The sequence below is a fragment of the Abramis brama genome (genome assembly GCF_963993115.1).
Source record: "Abramis brama genome assembly, chromosome: 3".
Classification (NCBI taxonomy): domain Eukaryota; kingdom Metazoa; phylum Chordata; class Actinopteri; order Cypriniformes; family Leuciscidae; genus Abramis; species Abramis brama.
The window spans coordinates 28,564,598-28,581,192 of NC_139965.1; the positions used below are offsets into that span (position 1 = coordinate 28,564,598).

The 16,595-nt window shown below is 40.2% G+C and overlaps 1 protein-coding gene across 1 annotated transcript in view; it reads right to left on the reverse strand.

The window, feature by feature from the left end:
• Positions 1–3,315, reverse strand: part of slc12a4 (solute carrier family 12 member 4) — a 28,474-nt gene extending 25,159 nt beyond the window's left edge. The window contains exon 1 of the mRNA XM_084109469.1: positions 3,053–3,315. Coding sequence (XP_083965595.1) covers positions 3,053–3,191 — 139 coding nt within the window. The 5' untranslated portion in view covers positions 3,192–3,315. The remainder of the gene's footprint in view (positions 1–3,052) is intronic.
• Between the last annotated feature and the right edge of the window lie 13,280 nt (positions 3,316–16,595).

Consider the following 16,595-nt stretch of genomic DNA (forward strand, 5'->3'; position numbering starts at 1 on the left):
TTTTTTGTTGGTTGTGATTGTTAATGTGATGAGAGTTTATGTTATGCAGTCAGTAGTTTCAGAGAAAACTGACACTTTGCTCTCCACAACATGTGTATTTCTCTTTGTAAACATGAGATGATTGCATTCAAATATTGCACAATTTAAAACAAAATAAAGGGAACAATTTCTATATAACTCTTTTATGTACATACAGCTTACAACATCTACAGTTACTTGATATAAACAGGTACGCTACCGTTTAAAAGGTTTGGGTTTGGTAAGTTTTTAAAAAAATGTTTTTGACAGAAGTGTCTTGATAAAAAATACACTAAATACAGAAATATTATTACGATGTAAAATAACTGTTTTCTATTTTATTATATTTTAAAATGTAATTTATTTCTATGACAGCATCAGCCATTACTCCAGTCTTCAGTGTCACATAATCCTTCAGAAATCATAATAATATGCTGATTTGGTCCTTTCTTATTATTATCAATGTTGAAAACGTTTGTGCTAATTAATATTGTTGTGGAAACCTGACACCTTTTTTCACGATTCTTTGATGAATAGAAAGTATAAACGAACAAAATTAGTTTTAAATAGAAATATTAACATTGTAAATGTCTTTACTGTCACTTTTGATCAATTTCATGCTTTCTTGCTAAAAAAAAATAATAATTTTGAGAGCTTGATATATGCCCCTATTCAGGACAAGCTTTAGATGACCCCTCAGTACGCTTCAAAGCAGATCAATGTCTGCTTTTATACCTTTTTTTTTTTTTTTTAGCTCTGTTCCTGATCTTGATGAAGTCAACAAAACAATTTCATATATGAGATTAGCAAGAGAAGTCAGTTTAAGACATTCTGTGCTGCCGGTACAGCTGTCTCTCAACAAGAAGTAATACAGGCCCTCTTTGTGGATGAGGATCTATTGTTACCTTGAGAAGTCAGAGACATTCTTTGGGGTTAAGGACTGCCAGGCAGCTCCCACTCGAAAATAACATGATGTTGCTTTTTCTGTGTCAAATAACTACTCCTTCAGGTTATAAAGAAGTATTGGTTGTCAGGAGCCAGTTGAGGAACAGTAGAACACACCAGTTCTGTGCTATATCACTCATGAAAAAAAAAAAAAAAAACTTTGCCAAAGACAACCAGCTAGAATAACATCTCTGTTAGATTATAGTTGTTTCTCTTTAGCTTACGCTATTGCTAATGAACTCCGAAAGCTTGTTGGACACACAAAACAGAACTGTGCACTATTTATGTCATATATTTAGGAAAAAATACTCTTTATCCGTCTTCCTCCCTTTCTTCATCTCTTTTCCTCTTAGTAACATGGAAGTAAGGTATGACTGGGTGTATGGGTTTGACTGAGAGCTGATGCTTTTCAATTACAGGCCTGTTTCAGCACAATGACCGCAGTGTGTACTGCTTTAAACATTGCTGAGCTGACACACACACACAAAAAAAAAACATAGTTAGCAGTGTGAACACCCTCCTTCTGCTCTGCCCCTCCTAAATTTAAATGACCCACCAGTGCGACTGCCACACAAGACTCTTCTTCATCAATCTATGCTTATGCATTGAAAATCATATTGGTACTCATTTGGTATTTAGAGATCTACAACCTCAATGACCACCCAAAATATCTTTCCTCATGTCTATGTGGTGATCAAAAGGCTGAAGTGATGCTGAATGTTAAATTACTCTCCAAACTTGCAAAAAGACATGCAGATACATCAAGTTTTTTTTTTTTAATTCAGACCTGCCATGGACAAACACATCTTCTGCTAGGAAATTTGAATCTAAGGAATTGGATTATAATTGTACCTCTGCAAGTTTTCCAGCCTGTTATTTCCATACTCAGAGAGAAAGTGAGCGAGAGAGAAAATAAAGAGCCAGTGATAACATTAGATTATCGAAAATACATGGGAAATATGTGACGTGAAAATCAGTTTTTGTATATATAGTATATTTGCTTTTTTCTATTTTTCTATAAAAAATATAGAGATAAAATGTTCTTTTGGGGTATGTATTTAATTTGGATTGCACACTATTAATTCTTTGCTGTCCATTTGATATCACGTATGATATTATATTTTTTACTGCTGTTGCAATGATTCATTTATAATAAGCTTTATAATTATTCCTTATATACAATTTTCTTTTTTTCCCCTGCAGTGATTCATTCAATGATTCACTTTGTTCATTCATTTCAACATAAAAGTACAGCCTATAGGCAAAAACATGAAAAGACCAGCTTGAGCAATGCTATCATCCCTTCACCTTACTAACAGTGAAATATTAGTATACAGTACGGGCTAAATATTTGTATGTATGATGGTGTACATATCCCATTTACAAAAGCCTCACTCGACTATTATATATCCCAAATTTGAGCCCTTTTACCCAGACACAGACCTGGTGGTCTCTCAATATGGCATTACAGCTGCAGTAAACAGATGCTTATGTCTCTTAATCATGGGCTGCACATCTTATAATTCGTTTCTCTCTTTTAAAATGCGCTAGAGAATGAAATGGAAAATATGGAGGAAATAAATGCCAGTTAAACCCTCAGCTGCTGTCTTGGAACAAAGAGGTCTACATCTTTTGTGTCCATGAATACTTGAGGCCTGTCCCATTATTGCATTACCCCCCGGTCCCGCCTCTGCTTTGGCTCTATATTGTTTTCCTTTGTCGCCACAGTGGTGTCTGGCATGTCAGCACTGTGCCAAGAGTCTCAGCTTGAGTTACTTTTATATCCCTCCCCTTACATCACATATACGTCATTTATAGAGATGCAACTTTTCCAACATGATAAAGGTCCCTAAAAACTTTCCAACAACTGGGATGTAAGTAATCAGTGGGTTCTATGAAGTTAGTGACTAAACAATTGTCATGATAACTAAATAGCTGATGCTTTGAGGATGTCTGTCACGAATACTAGGGTTAAATCTAACTTTTAAACTGAATCAACTTTTAATCTTAGCTCCTGATGTAGTTAAACCAAAAGTTTTATGCTTAGAGGGATGTTTTTCACAAAGTGATACATGAAAAGAAAACTTACCATCTGAGCTAACTGTGTCTCCATGTCCAGGGTATCCTCCCTGTCCTGTGTCTCTGTAATCCACCCAGTTTATACCCTCCAGACTGTCATAGTTGGACGGTGAGTTATCCTGCACTGGTACCACAGTGAAATGGGGCATGTTTTCACCCGTTCAGTGTGAGTATCTGTCCCTCTCTTTCTCTTCTTTTGGCAGATATCACGTTCCCGGCCAGCTGAACTCTCCCTGAAATCTCCAACACATTCCTCTAGTCTTCCCTCACTTCCTCTCAATCTATTAGCATAGTCCCCACCTTTTTCTCCTAGTCCCTCCTCCTGTTCGGACAAATAGAGAGGCTCTGACACTTTGGCCCGTCTCACAGTTTCCCCATGCTCTTGCTCTCACTAATGTTTCCCGGTTTAATATGTGAATCACAGTCTTGATGAGGAAAAGAACTGTTGTTAAAATCCAGACCCATTACAGTCTTTGCATAAAAACAGCTTAAAGTAAAACATTATACCATTTATATGCTAAAATCTCTCAGTTTTCAGTTTCACAGGGGAAAACCTTTCATGGATTTTGTCTGCATATCAAAAGGAAATGGTAAATACCTTGGCAAGAAATGAGTGTACAAACTGCAGCCTGTTCCATCAAGTTAATAGGTAACAGCTCAATCACACCTCAAACAATAGTAGTTTTGACCTAGACCAAATATATACTGGAGGTGCACCAAAATGTACAAATCCCATTTTAGGCATTGTCAGCATATGTGCAAACTAGAGTCTGGAAGTATTTTCTTGCAAGATTCTCATCTTTAAGTGATATAACAGGGTGTTGGTGTCTGTCTGTCAGTTTAAACATTTCCTTTCAAGGAACTGCATGCAACAAGACCACGAAAGATGTGGGACCGTTGGAGTAGTCTGTAATTACTGTAAGCTTTCCGTTTTTTTCCATTTTAAGGTCAGGTCAGTTTGTAGCCCTGCCTAAAGCAAAATTCTAAATGCAATTGGATTTTTTTATTTTGCTCTTACAGTCTGCAAACACTTATAAGGGGTATACTGAATAATAATGATACACTATAGTTCAAAAGGTTGTTTTTGAAAGAACTCTCTTATGCTCACCAAGGCTGCATTTATTTGATAAAAAATACAGTAAAACTAACATTGTGAAATAATATAATTTAAAATAACTTATTTTTATATACTTATATTTTAATAATTTTAAAATATTTTTAAAATGTCTATCTATTCCAGTGATGGCAAAGCTGAAGTTTCATTAGACATTTCTCTTCTAATGTCTTTAACGCAAGTTACGTAATCAGATTACCTTTTTAAAACAACTAGTAAAGTAAAGCATTACTTTTAAATTTACAACAAAATAGCTGAGTTATTTTTTTTAATTTACTTTGTTTTCCAATTTATTGACCGACACCTCTCCTGTCCCCATGTTGAGAGAAATCATGAGTGAGGAGCGCAGGCATTGTGTGCGCTGTGTAAACATGATGGTTATTGTAATTCTAGGGCACTATTTTAAAGATCCAAGTGCATGATCTAAAGTGCAAGTGCACTCAGGGCGTGTCCTAATCCACTTTTGCTAGTTTAACGAGAGGAAAAATGGACGGCGCGCACGGTGCATGGTCTAAAAGGGTTGTCCCTATTCTCTTAATGAGTAAATGGAGTGTTTGAACAGTACTCTGTGTTTTGAGCGTTACGTGAAATAAATCAACCAGAGTCTCATCTCCCATTCCATTTAAAAGCCAGTTGCGCTTGCGCAAGGCGGATTTGCTATTTACATGACGGAAAGACTAAACGCATCTCCAGAACGCAAACGGATCTGCTCGTGTGCGATATTAAAGCGTGCAAGCAGACATCTACGAGACAAGACGGGTTCCACCATATCTTTATGTACACAATATTAATCTTTTACATTGGAATCCTTTTATTTTTAATATTTGGCTATTTGTGTGCTGCTGCGCGTCCCTGTGTGTGTAATAAGCAAAGTGTACATGTGTTGTAGACCCGCCTATAGGCGCACATTACTAACGCGCTCTTTAAATAACAAAAAAAATACTGTGCATATTTCAGTAGCCTCAAAATAGCAATGCGCCAACAATATGCCTGAACACACCTCATTTTCAGACCAGCACATCCATGGGCCCACAAATAGGCGCAAATGCATTTGCTATTTAAACAACGTGGCGCAGGATGTGAAAATGATAAATGCGTCGGGCTGAAACTAGCAAAAAACACTTGCGTCACGCTTGGTGCTGCATTGCGTCGGGTGTATGATAGGGCCCCTAGACTTAATGTAAGCATGCATTTAATTAAAAGGTAAAACGTTAACCTGTCAGGTACTACATGGAGCCATGGAATAATTATTACCAGTTCCACTCCTAAGGACACACAGAGACAAGGCCTCATTGGACAACACAGAGCAGAGCCACATTAGGTCATACATAGACAGGCCACATTGGACCACAGAGACAGTGCCACATTGGGCCATACATAGACCGGCCACATTGGACCACACAGACAGTGCCACATTGGGCCATACATAGGCAGGCCTCATTGGACCACACAGACAGTGCCACAGTGGGCCATACATAGACAGGCCACATTGGGCCATACATAGACCGGCCACATTGGACCACACAGACAGTGCCACATTGGACCACACAGACAGTGCACACATTGGGCCATACATAGACAGGCCTCATTGGACCACACAGAAAGTGCCACATTGGGTCATACATAGACAGGCCACATTGGAACACAGACAGTGCCACATTGGGCCATACATAGACAGGCCTCATTGGACCACACAGAAAGTGCCACATTGGGTCATACATAGACAGGCCACATTGGACCACACAGACAGTGCCACATTGGGCCATACATAGACCGGCCACATTGGACCACACAGACAGTGCCACATTGGGCCATACATAGGCAGGCCTCATTGGACCACACAGACAGTGCCACATTGGACCACACAGACAGTGCCACATTGGGCCATACATAGACAGGCCTCATTGGACCAAACAGAAAGTGCCACATTGGGCCATACATAGACCGGCCACATTGGACCACACAGACAGTGCCACATTGGACCACACAGACAGTGCCACATTTGGCCATACATAGACAGGCCTCATTGGACCACACAGAAAGTGCCACATTGGGTCATACATAGACAGGCCACATTGGACCACACAGACAGTGCACACATTGGGCCATACATAGACAGGCCACATTGGAACACAGACAATGCCACATTGGGCCATACATAGACAGGCCTCATTGGACCACACAGACAGTGCCACATTGGGCCATACATAGACAGGCCTCATTGGACCACACAGAGCAGGTCACCTAGGGCCATACATAGACAGGCCTCATTGGACCACACAGATCTGGCCACATTGGACCACACGGCCATAATTGACCACAGAGACGAGGCCTCGATGAGCCACACGGCCTATTATAGACCACAACGGCCGCTAATGCCACATAGAAGACAAGGTAGGACTAGACGAGCACATAAAACGAAGGCCAACCAGGCCATTTTATTTTTTTAATATATCAAGCAATGAATGCTACAAGGCCTTGTTAGACCACACAGAACCTATGCCCCGAAGGGCCACTGGCCAACCATAGGCATCTTTTAAAGGATAAGACCAAGCCGCTAAGGCCACACATAGACAAACCACACAGAGACAACGGCTACTAAGCCACACTGAACCTATAACCCGAAGGGCCATGCGGCCAACCATAGGCATCTTTTTAAAGGACAAGGCAACAATATGCCACTAGGCCTAAAAGACCCACACAGAGACAAGGCCCGCTGGGCCACAAGGCCGCTAATGCCACACAAAGACAAACCACTCATAGACAAGGCCGCTAGGCCACATAGAACCAATTCCAAAACTGGCCACAAGACCACGGGACAAGGCCACATTAGGCTACACGGTCACAGTAGACCACACAGAACACAGAATGAACACAGAACCTAGGCCGTTAAGGGCCACAGGCCACACACAGGACAAGGCAACATTGTACCACGAGGCCTAGAGACCCACACAGAGACGAGGCCAACGAGACAGAGCCACTAGGCCACACAGAACCAATGCCATAACTGGCCACAAGACCACGGGACAAGGCCACATTAGGCTACACGGTCAGAGTAGACCACACTGAACATATATCACATAAAGCCTCTAGGGCTTTTTTTTTTTTTTTTAAGACCATAAAGACCACACGGGACAAGACCACAACGGCTACTATTGCCACATAGAGACGAGGCCACACTGAGACAAGGCCACTAGGCCACACATAGACGATGACTCAATAGCCATTTATAGAATGCAGGCTAGAGACTATTGACAGGATAATGAGAAAATAAGAGAGCATAACACCACCACCAGTAGTTGCATAGGTATGATTTGTTAACGGAGAGCTTGCTGAGCTTCGAGAATGGTTTTTGAGTCAGGTCTTGTATATGATTCAAATGCCAAGGAAGACCATCTGCCCATGATCTTAATAGCAGAGATGTAGAGATTTCTCGTTCAGCTGCTGTAGTGCTACCCCAATTCTGAAGGAATGGCCGGTATAGAGAGAGGGGGATAGACTGCAGCTTTTGATTAAAGTAGTTAAATGAGTCCTGAACCAGGCCTTAGAAAGAGGTGCTAAGTTAGGTAATATGAATAGAGGGGCGTGATTTGAAGTTCTAGTGCAGATTTTAAGAAATTTAATTATAGATGTGAAGGGACAAAAATTGTTATTGTGTTAGGGTGACACCGGAGCCTTGAGCGTCATTCTTGGAGTGCTTAAGAAAGAGAGTGAAGAAATTAGGTGAAAAGCATAGATCGGGAAAATGAAATGCCACGGGCAGAATCAAATTTATTAGTTTCTGAGGTGAATTCCCCTGGACGCATGAAACTGTAAAATGCAGATAAGAACACTGCTTCTAGTAGAATGTTAATATAAGTGGAAAAGAGGCCGTTGCGGATGGAAATGATTAATCTTTGCAAAAGAGGCAAGGTAATAGGCAGGCGTTTATCTGGAGGTGCTAGAGGATTTAGCTATGCATTTGAGTAATAAGCGAACGAAAGTTTGCAGTGAAAAAACGTGGGAAATTAGGATTGATAACTTTGCGTAAAATTGAATACCTGCAAGCAATCTACGAATGAAAGAATATTTAATTACGATTTCCATAATTGTAGACGAGGAAGGAACTGCTGGCCCTGATTAGGATGGAAATAGAGGAATCTGGAAAGAAAAGCAAAACGTTATAAACAGAAACCAAGCAGAAGTTTGAGCTTTTAAGGTGGAGGGAGACGCGCCTTCGTGAAGTACGGTCTAGCTGGATTGAGCAGATCATCTAATTGAACATTTATATGATAGGGGAGGGCAGGGTGATGTATCTGGGTTGGCTAAAGGGCAAAACCGACTGAAGCCTGAAAACTAAAGCGCGTAGCTATGGCATTGCAGTGGCCTGGAATGTGCACAACCTTAATTATAAAATTAAGACTACTGATTGCCAGATAACCGTCTCAGAAATGCATAATCGTCTGATAAGAAGATCTGCCTTGATGGCAATCTTGCATCTGAAGCGCTGATGAAACGAAGCCTGAGCGAGCTTGTTATATTCATCTGGCCTTTGCTGATCCAAGTATCCAAAACTGAGATCGGACGGAAACGCACCCTTCGTCTAGTTGGATCGGGTCGCTTAAATGACCTCACGCTTGGATGACCCGCTGTGGCCTGAAGAGGAAAGTTAGTTGGAGGATATGAAGAAAAGGAAGGATGATAGGATGAAGTGTGGGCTTGAGCTGCAAGCGGAGGCGGGCCCACGCTTGTTTGAGCTACTGGAGCTGCAGGCCACTGGAAGTGGGCGGGGTTGTAACCTGTTGGGTAAAACTGTTGAAATTGTTGGGCCTGTGCTGCTAGTGGCGATAGCCTCACGCTAGTGTCTGCAACGGGAGCTGGAGGCCACTGAAAAGGAAAAGGGTTATGAACAGCAGGAGTATAAAACTGAGTGGCTGTGGGGAGGCCGCTGGGCCTGGCTGTATGCGGCGCTGCGGCAGCAGAAGCCATGGTGGAGGGCTGGGCCTCAACAGGAGGTGGGAGTGGACCTGCCATGGCAGAATCTGGGGCGCGGCCCAGGCTCGCTGAAGGCCTGTTGCTGCGGCTCGATGGGCGAAGCGAGCCGGATCCTGTGCGGGAAAACGACGGTGGTGACTGGGCAGGCGACTTTTGGGCCCTGCGGGCTTTGCTCTGCGTATGGGTCGTCTTGGGAGTTGACTGTAAGGAAACGTACAGATCATACAGCTCCGCTTTGTTAATTTTTCGCGAAGCCTGTATGTCTGAATTACCCAGCGCTTGCCTCAATCCAGCTACAGTCCATTTCCCGATAGGTGGGATCGTCGGGACGGCCGAGCGGTAGGAGGAGGCCAGGGAAGAAGATGGAAGTCTTGCCAGGGTCGGCGAAGACTGGCTGACGTCTTGGTGAGCGCAGGGCTGTTCGGGCCGGTGTGCGGTCGCCTAAAGAAGCCTGGGGCTCAGGTGCGACGTCCGGCATAGGAGGAATGGTTGTGGGACCGGCGGAATGTGAAGGTGCATTCCTAGCGATGTTTGCTTCTTCGTCAGATGAAGAGCTTAGTCGTTGAGACATGGTAGCAGAGCGGCGAACCAAGAAGCTACTAAACTGCTGCAAAACTGTCAATGGATTGAGGTGAGACTGCTGAGCCTGAGTGTATATATACCTCTTACCATTGATTGCTGAGTGCTCTCCACTTGTGTTAATTATCTGAACGTGCTCTTCCCGAACTTTGTTAATAAAACATAATTTACATGACCACGTGCAAATTTAGTGCATGCCAACCGTCTACTACGGTAGAACAGTTGGTTTGCCATAGTCGTTACTAACGTGACATATTTAGAAAGTTAATGTTATGTTTAATGGTATGTGGCACTGTAATTGTTTTTTGTATATCATTAAATATCCAAAGCAACCCTTCTCTTGCTTTTTAAAATCACTTTTTTTGTATTTTGTCAAATGATTAATACAAGACCAAATTAATAAAAACATGCAATTATACAATGAAGCTACTAGATGAAAAACAAACCCTACTTGTTCCTATTTATATGTATAAAATGCATATTGATATTGGTTTTGTACAGAAGCTACTGTAAGAAAAACTAAAATGCTCCTGGACCAGTTTAAACAAGTTACAATGTTATTGGCATTCTTTTGTACTAGCAGCAATTAATTGCATGAAAAAAGTCAGAAGGGTCAGGTTGACTTTCAATACAAAATGATTTTACAGTAACACCCTTTACTTTTTTTTTATTCTCAGCCATCAGGTCCCAGTAGTGGAGGTCTCAGCCCTCATAGTGCGCTGATTCTATGTTTAGGTATGTCGGCTATATGACTTAAATTCTAAAGATTTTTTTGAAGGTAATTAATTATTTTTTCTTTCTCAACACTACTGTTAGCAGTTGCTGCTCCTCATTTCCTTAGAAAGAGCTGCTGAACATGATATGTTGCTTCAGGGCTTCTGTCCAAGAACATAACTGCTGAAAATTGTGCAGCTTAACTGTTATGAAATGTGTTACTGCCATTCTAACAGTACTATTAGTACAGAGAGAGAGAGAGAGAGAGAGAGAGAGAGAGAGAGAGAGAGAGAGAGAGAGAGAGAGAGAAATAATTGCTAACCCTTTATGGTACGGAGTTGCCATATGGCAACAATTAATTTTTAATAATTTCCTTGTTATTCAGAAAAAAATACAATATATTGCACTATGGGAATTAAAAGGGCAGGTCTTAAGGTAGCAAATGTTGTGCTGTTTTTAAGTCAAATGACATTTGAATGTCCCTCCAAAACTCTCTTTCCCACTGTCACTCTCACACGGAAGACACCTGTTGAAGTGCTCCAGAAATTGCTCTATTAACCTATTTCTAAACATCTCTTCTCAAGAGGGATTTTTTTTTTTTTTTTTTTGAATTTTGAATTTTGATAAGTAAATTAGATATTTTTATTCACAAATCAACTTTGTCAAGTCATCTTTACTTATATAGCGCTTTTTACAATATAGATTGTTTCAAAGGCAGCGATGTCGAGCGAACATACACAGATAAGTCTTTACAAAACAAATGAACACTCGTTCAGACCCCTTATACACGTTACTGTGCACAATACAGTGTTTTGATAATATGAATGATCGATTAAACAACTTTTCCGCAATGTTGCAGCGTCTCTTTCCGATCAGCTGCACTTGTCAATCTCTCCTCTGGTCTCCTCCAGAACAACCACTCACTTTACACAAAACCCCAGTGAGGGCCCGACTTAACTCTCATAAACCAATAAAATAAAGAAACACCTAACTTGTTTGTTAATACCACGTTGTTCACATGTGTAGGCCGGTGTTTGGTGTTTTATGCCCCCAACGGCGCCTTCCAGGCAGCGAGGGGATGGGTAGGTTTAATGTTGAGGGTAGGGTAGGGTTAGCTGCTTCTAGGGAGCCATTGGGGGCTTAAAACACCATCGAGCTGTGTAGGCCTATATCAATCAAACTTGATCGACATTCTTAAAGGAACACACACACCTTTATACATCAATATATTGATGTATATTTCATTCACATTTTAGCTCTGGATTAGAACCAAACAAAAACAAATAAATTGAAATAATCCCATTACCTTAAGAATTGTATTCAACTGGGTTACATTGTCTATTAATAATATTAAATCGAAATGTAATGCAGCATTGTCAAAGGTAGATCAATTCGTAATTTAAACTACTGCACTGTAGATGTCGCTAATGTTCTTCTATTAAAGTTAACACTTGACTATTGCTTACTTCTTCCAGCAACCCCAAGAGGGCGTTGTTTGCTCAGTGGTGTATACCGTACCGTAAACTTTGAAGCATTGAGGCAAATTAAGTGTGACACTCTTATTATTACATAATAGATCAAATCATATGTCTTGACATTTTTTATTGGAACATTTTGTTAGTCTCCTACTGGACCTAATTCATTTTTGAGGCTGATTTTATAAAGTTGCATATTCCCAGAAAGTACATGGTTCTAGGTTGTTAATTGTCTGGCGTTTTCAGACTAGTAGATCGTTTGCTTTGTTCCGAAACAGGGACTTAATTTGTTACAATGTTGCATTTTCTTCTTGGTTCGGTTTGGTTTCACAAGGCAACATTTCAAAGCGTATTTTGGTATGCTTTGAAATGTTGCCTTGTGAAACCAAATGTAACTGTTTATGCAAGTGGCTTACTGTGGATATATCTGGCATGTCGTGACAGACGCAAACACTCGATTCACGCTTTGACTAATTAATGATATATATTTAATTATATTTAAAATGATATATAATTTATATAACGTAGTAATAGTCAAGTCAAGTAACATTTTTTTATATAGTGCTTTTACAGATTGTTTCAAATCAGCTTTACAAAGATAACAGGAAAATAATGCAAAAAAGCTTGTTTCCAGAAGAAAATAGTGTCACAGTCCAGCTTAAGTAAGTTCAGTGATGTTTCATTTTTGTATTAAAAAAAAAGTTATTTAGTTTATTTATATATATATATATATATATATATATATATATATATATATATATATATATATATATATATATATATAGCCACTCTGGAGTAAACCGTGATGTCATCGTCCAGCTCGGTTCAGTTCTTGTACAATAGTGTCAATGCAGGCAGATCAATATTATTGTTGAATATTCAATTTAATGTTAAATTGAATGTCCCCAACTAAGCAAGCCAAGCCAATGGCAACAAAGCTGGAACAAGGCAACAATGGCAAGGAACCAAAACTCCATCAGGTGGCAGAATGGAGAAAAAAAAAACCTTGGGAGAACCCAGGCTCAGTCGGGGGCCAGTTCTCCTCTGGCCAATGAACAAACAGTTTATGATTATGATTCAGGCAGCATTATAGGTCAGAAGTCAGACTGGTTTGGAACAATCAGAATATTATCCAGTTCCATCTGGTTTAAGATCAGAGTCATCACACCGGGATGGAGACGGGTTTGTTGAGGATCAGTGCTGATGGCTGTCATGTCGATGAGGCCTTTGATGAGAGTCTACTTGACACAATCTCTGCTGACACTTCAGGGATGCGTTGTGGTCGTGTCCAGGTGCAAGTCCTCCATCTGGTCTGGATACGAACAGGATCCAGCTGATTACAGTAAACCTTGGAATAATACAAAGTTAAGAAAATTTTTAGGAAGACATTGGTGAATGAGGCCCAATGTCTCTAAATGCCAATCCCAATGTGTCTTTTTCGTTATCTATATGTATATTAAAATCACCAACTATTAGGACTTTATCTGCAGCCAGTACTAACTCCGAAAAAAAATATGCAAATTCTTTGATAAAGTCTGTATGGTGCCCTGGTGGCCTGTATACAGTAGCTAGCACAAATGTCAAGCGCGATTTATCATTTACACTAAATAGTGTTACATTAAGCACCAACACTTCAAAATAATTATATTTGAAACTAGATTTCTCAGTAATTCTGAAGATATTACAATAGATTACAGCAACACCACCCCCTTTTCTTTTCAGACGTAGCTCGTTTTTATAACAGCAATCTTTGGGGGTGGACTACATTTGGGGGTTACATTTAAAGTAATGTAATTGTCTGGTTTTAGCCAGGTTTCTGTCAGACACATCATGTCTAGGTTATAATCTGTAATCATATCATTAACAATAAGTGCTTTTGAAGTAAGGGATCGAATATTCAGCAACACAAGCTTTATCATTTGTTCATCTGTATTATATCTATTTTTTATTTGTTGAACATCGATTACATTTTTACCCTTAACTGGGTTTGGGAGTTTTTATGTATTTCCTAATTCGGGGAACAGACACAGTCTCTATATGATGATATCTTGGTGAAAGAGTCTCTATGTGATGGGATTTATCTGTCCTCAGTGATGTGAGACAGCTAGCAGACGGTCGGTTTAGTCAGTCTGTCTGCTTCCTGACCTGAGCCCCAATTCATGTTTGAGCTCTAAGACTATGTGCCATATTACTAGAGAGAAGAGCGGCACTATCCCAGGAGGGATGAATACCATCTCTTTTCAACAGGTCAGGTCTGCCCCAAAAACTTTTCCAATTGTCTATGAACCCTATATTATTCTGTGGACACCACTTAGACAGCCAGTCTTTGAGTGAGGACAGTCTACTATGTATCTCATCACTCTAGCGAACAGGAAGGGGGCCAAAGCATATTACAGTGCGAGTTCTTGCGAGTTCACACACCTCTTTAACGTTAATTTTAGTGATCTCCGACTGGCGAAATCGAACATCATTAGTGCCGACGTGAATAATAATCTTAGAGAATTTACGATTGGCATTAGCCAGCACTTTTAAATTTGCTTTGATGTCAGGTGCTCTGGCTCCCGGAAAATATGTGACTATGGTGGCTGGTGTCTCTATTTTCACGTTCCGTGTAATAGAACACGCGTGTTTTGTTTTGTTCCGTGACTACAGCGAGTCATGGTCACCCAGTTGCCCTGCTGCACAGGCTCTACAGCCGTAACCGAACAATGTAGTTCACTAAGCTAGTCGCATCCAAAGCAGTATCTAAAGCCCTTGCATTCTTACTATCCTCGATTAAAGTTTGGTGCGTGTCTCTAGTTCTGAAATCTTCTCCGTCAGCCTGACTATCTCCCTGCTTTTATCACATGTGTAGTCCAAACCGCTGACAGAGAAGGTTATACTATACATGTACATGTGACATGAAGTGCAAGTGACAATAACAGAAGACATTACTCACCATGTTTGTTGACATCCTACTCACCACAGTTGTGTGATAGACTCGTAAAAGGCGCGAGCGCGCACAAGACGGCAAGCACGGATGGCAGGTTAACAGGCTAGCGAGATACTAGCGTGTTGTTCTAGCGATAACGATTTAGATAAAAGCTAGCGATGTCAGATTAATGTGATGGCAATATTAGACAATATCTAATATATGTTGATGAGTAAGTTATATTTAGCAATATAAACAACAAGGAATGATAGTAAATAGAGATTCAAAGCAGAAAGCTATACGGAGCATACAGACGCAAACCAGCAGCAAGGCACAAAAACTAACAGAATCAGACACTGCTGCTTTTTTATATGGCATGTTGATACGGCCTGTTGATCTGACAATGAAGAACTGTCTGGCCAAAAGGACATGCTTGTTCATCAGTTACTCTTACAAAAGTGACAAACATTTCCCATATATCAGATTCCAATATCACTCTGTCACCTGATGCCCTTTTACATTCAGCCCTGCTGCACCTGCAGCTTTATGTCTCCTAAAGTAATTCAAAGTCAAGAAATACTTTTCAATGGCACCCTAAGGCCCTAGGAATTTCCAGCCCTATAATTGATTCCCATCTGAACAGCCACTTTCACTGACAGAGTGTTTTTGACTGAGAGCCAAATAAAACTAAAATAAATCTAGTAGCTGCAGAGTTCCCTTTCAAGCAGACTTCCAGACCACCGTAAGCGTGAGAGCAGAGTCTTGGAGTTTCTTAAATGACCGTCCAGCAGGAATAAACTTATAATGAAGGACTAAAGAGGACTAGGGTCTCTCAGATGCTGTATTAACTACTTGATGTGCTTGTGTGTATGTATGCCTAGACGGGGGTCTGTGTGTTTACATTATAATGTCTGGGTAAATATTAGGTTGAAATGTTTCATTTTAATGGTTAATTTATTTAGAAATAAATACATAAGCTACAAACGATAAGAAATTCACAAATAATTTCAAGGTATTGTCCTTGTGAAACAGTCAGTCTGTGCATTTTCTCTGCACTAGGACCTACTTTAGTGTCAAGAGAGCTGTAAGCTCTCAAAAAATAAATACTTTTAGAAAAAGAGAGAGGAGTGACTAACACAAAGGCTATGTTTACATCTGTTATTAGGATTGGCCCCAGTTAATAGTGGACACATCGCCGTTAAAGAAAGCATGAACATTTTTTAATATGTTCCTTGAGGTTAACTTATAATGCTAATAAAGTTTTTTGTTTTTTTTTACAAAAAACAAATATACAGTGCTGGTCACAATTATTTCCCCCCTTGGTAAATATGATCAAAGATGGCTGTAAAAAATAAATCTGCATTGTTAATCCTTTTGTTATTTTATCAAAAAAAAAAAAAAATCTAACCTTTCATTGAAGTAAAAGAATTGAAAGTGGGGGGAAAATCACATTATGAAATAAATGTTTTTCTCCAAAACACATTGGGAACAATTATTTGCCCCCTTTTATTAAATACTTTTTCCAAGATAACAGCTCTGAGTAATGCCTGATGAGTTTGGAGAACACCTGACAAGAGATCAGAGACCATTCCTCCATACAGAATCTCTCCAGATCCTTCAGATTCCCAGATCCATGTTGGTGCTTCTTCTCTTCAGTTTAGCCCACTCATTTTCTATAGGGTTCAGGTCAGGGACTGGGATGGCCATTGCAGATGCTTGGTTTTGTGCTTGTTTTTGTTTTGATGATGTTTGTTTTTGGATCACTGTCCTGTTGGAAGATCCAAAC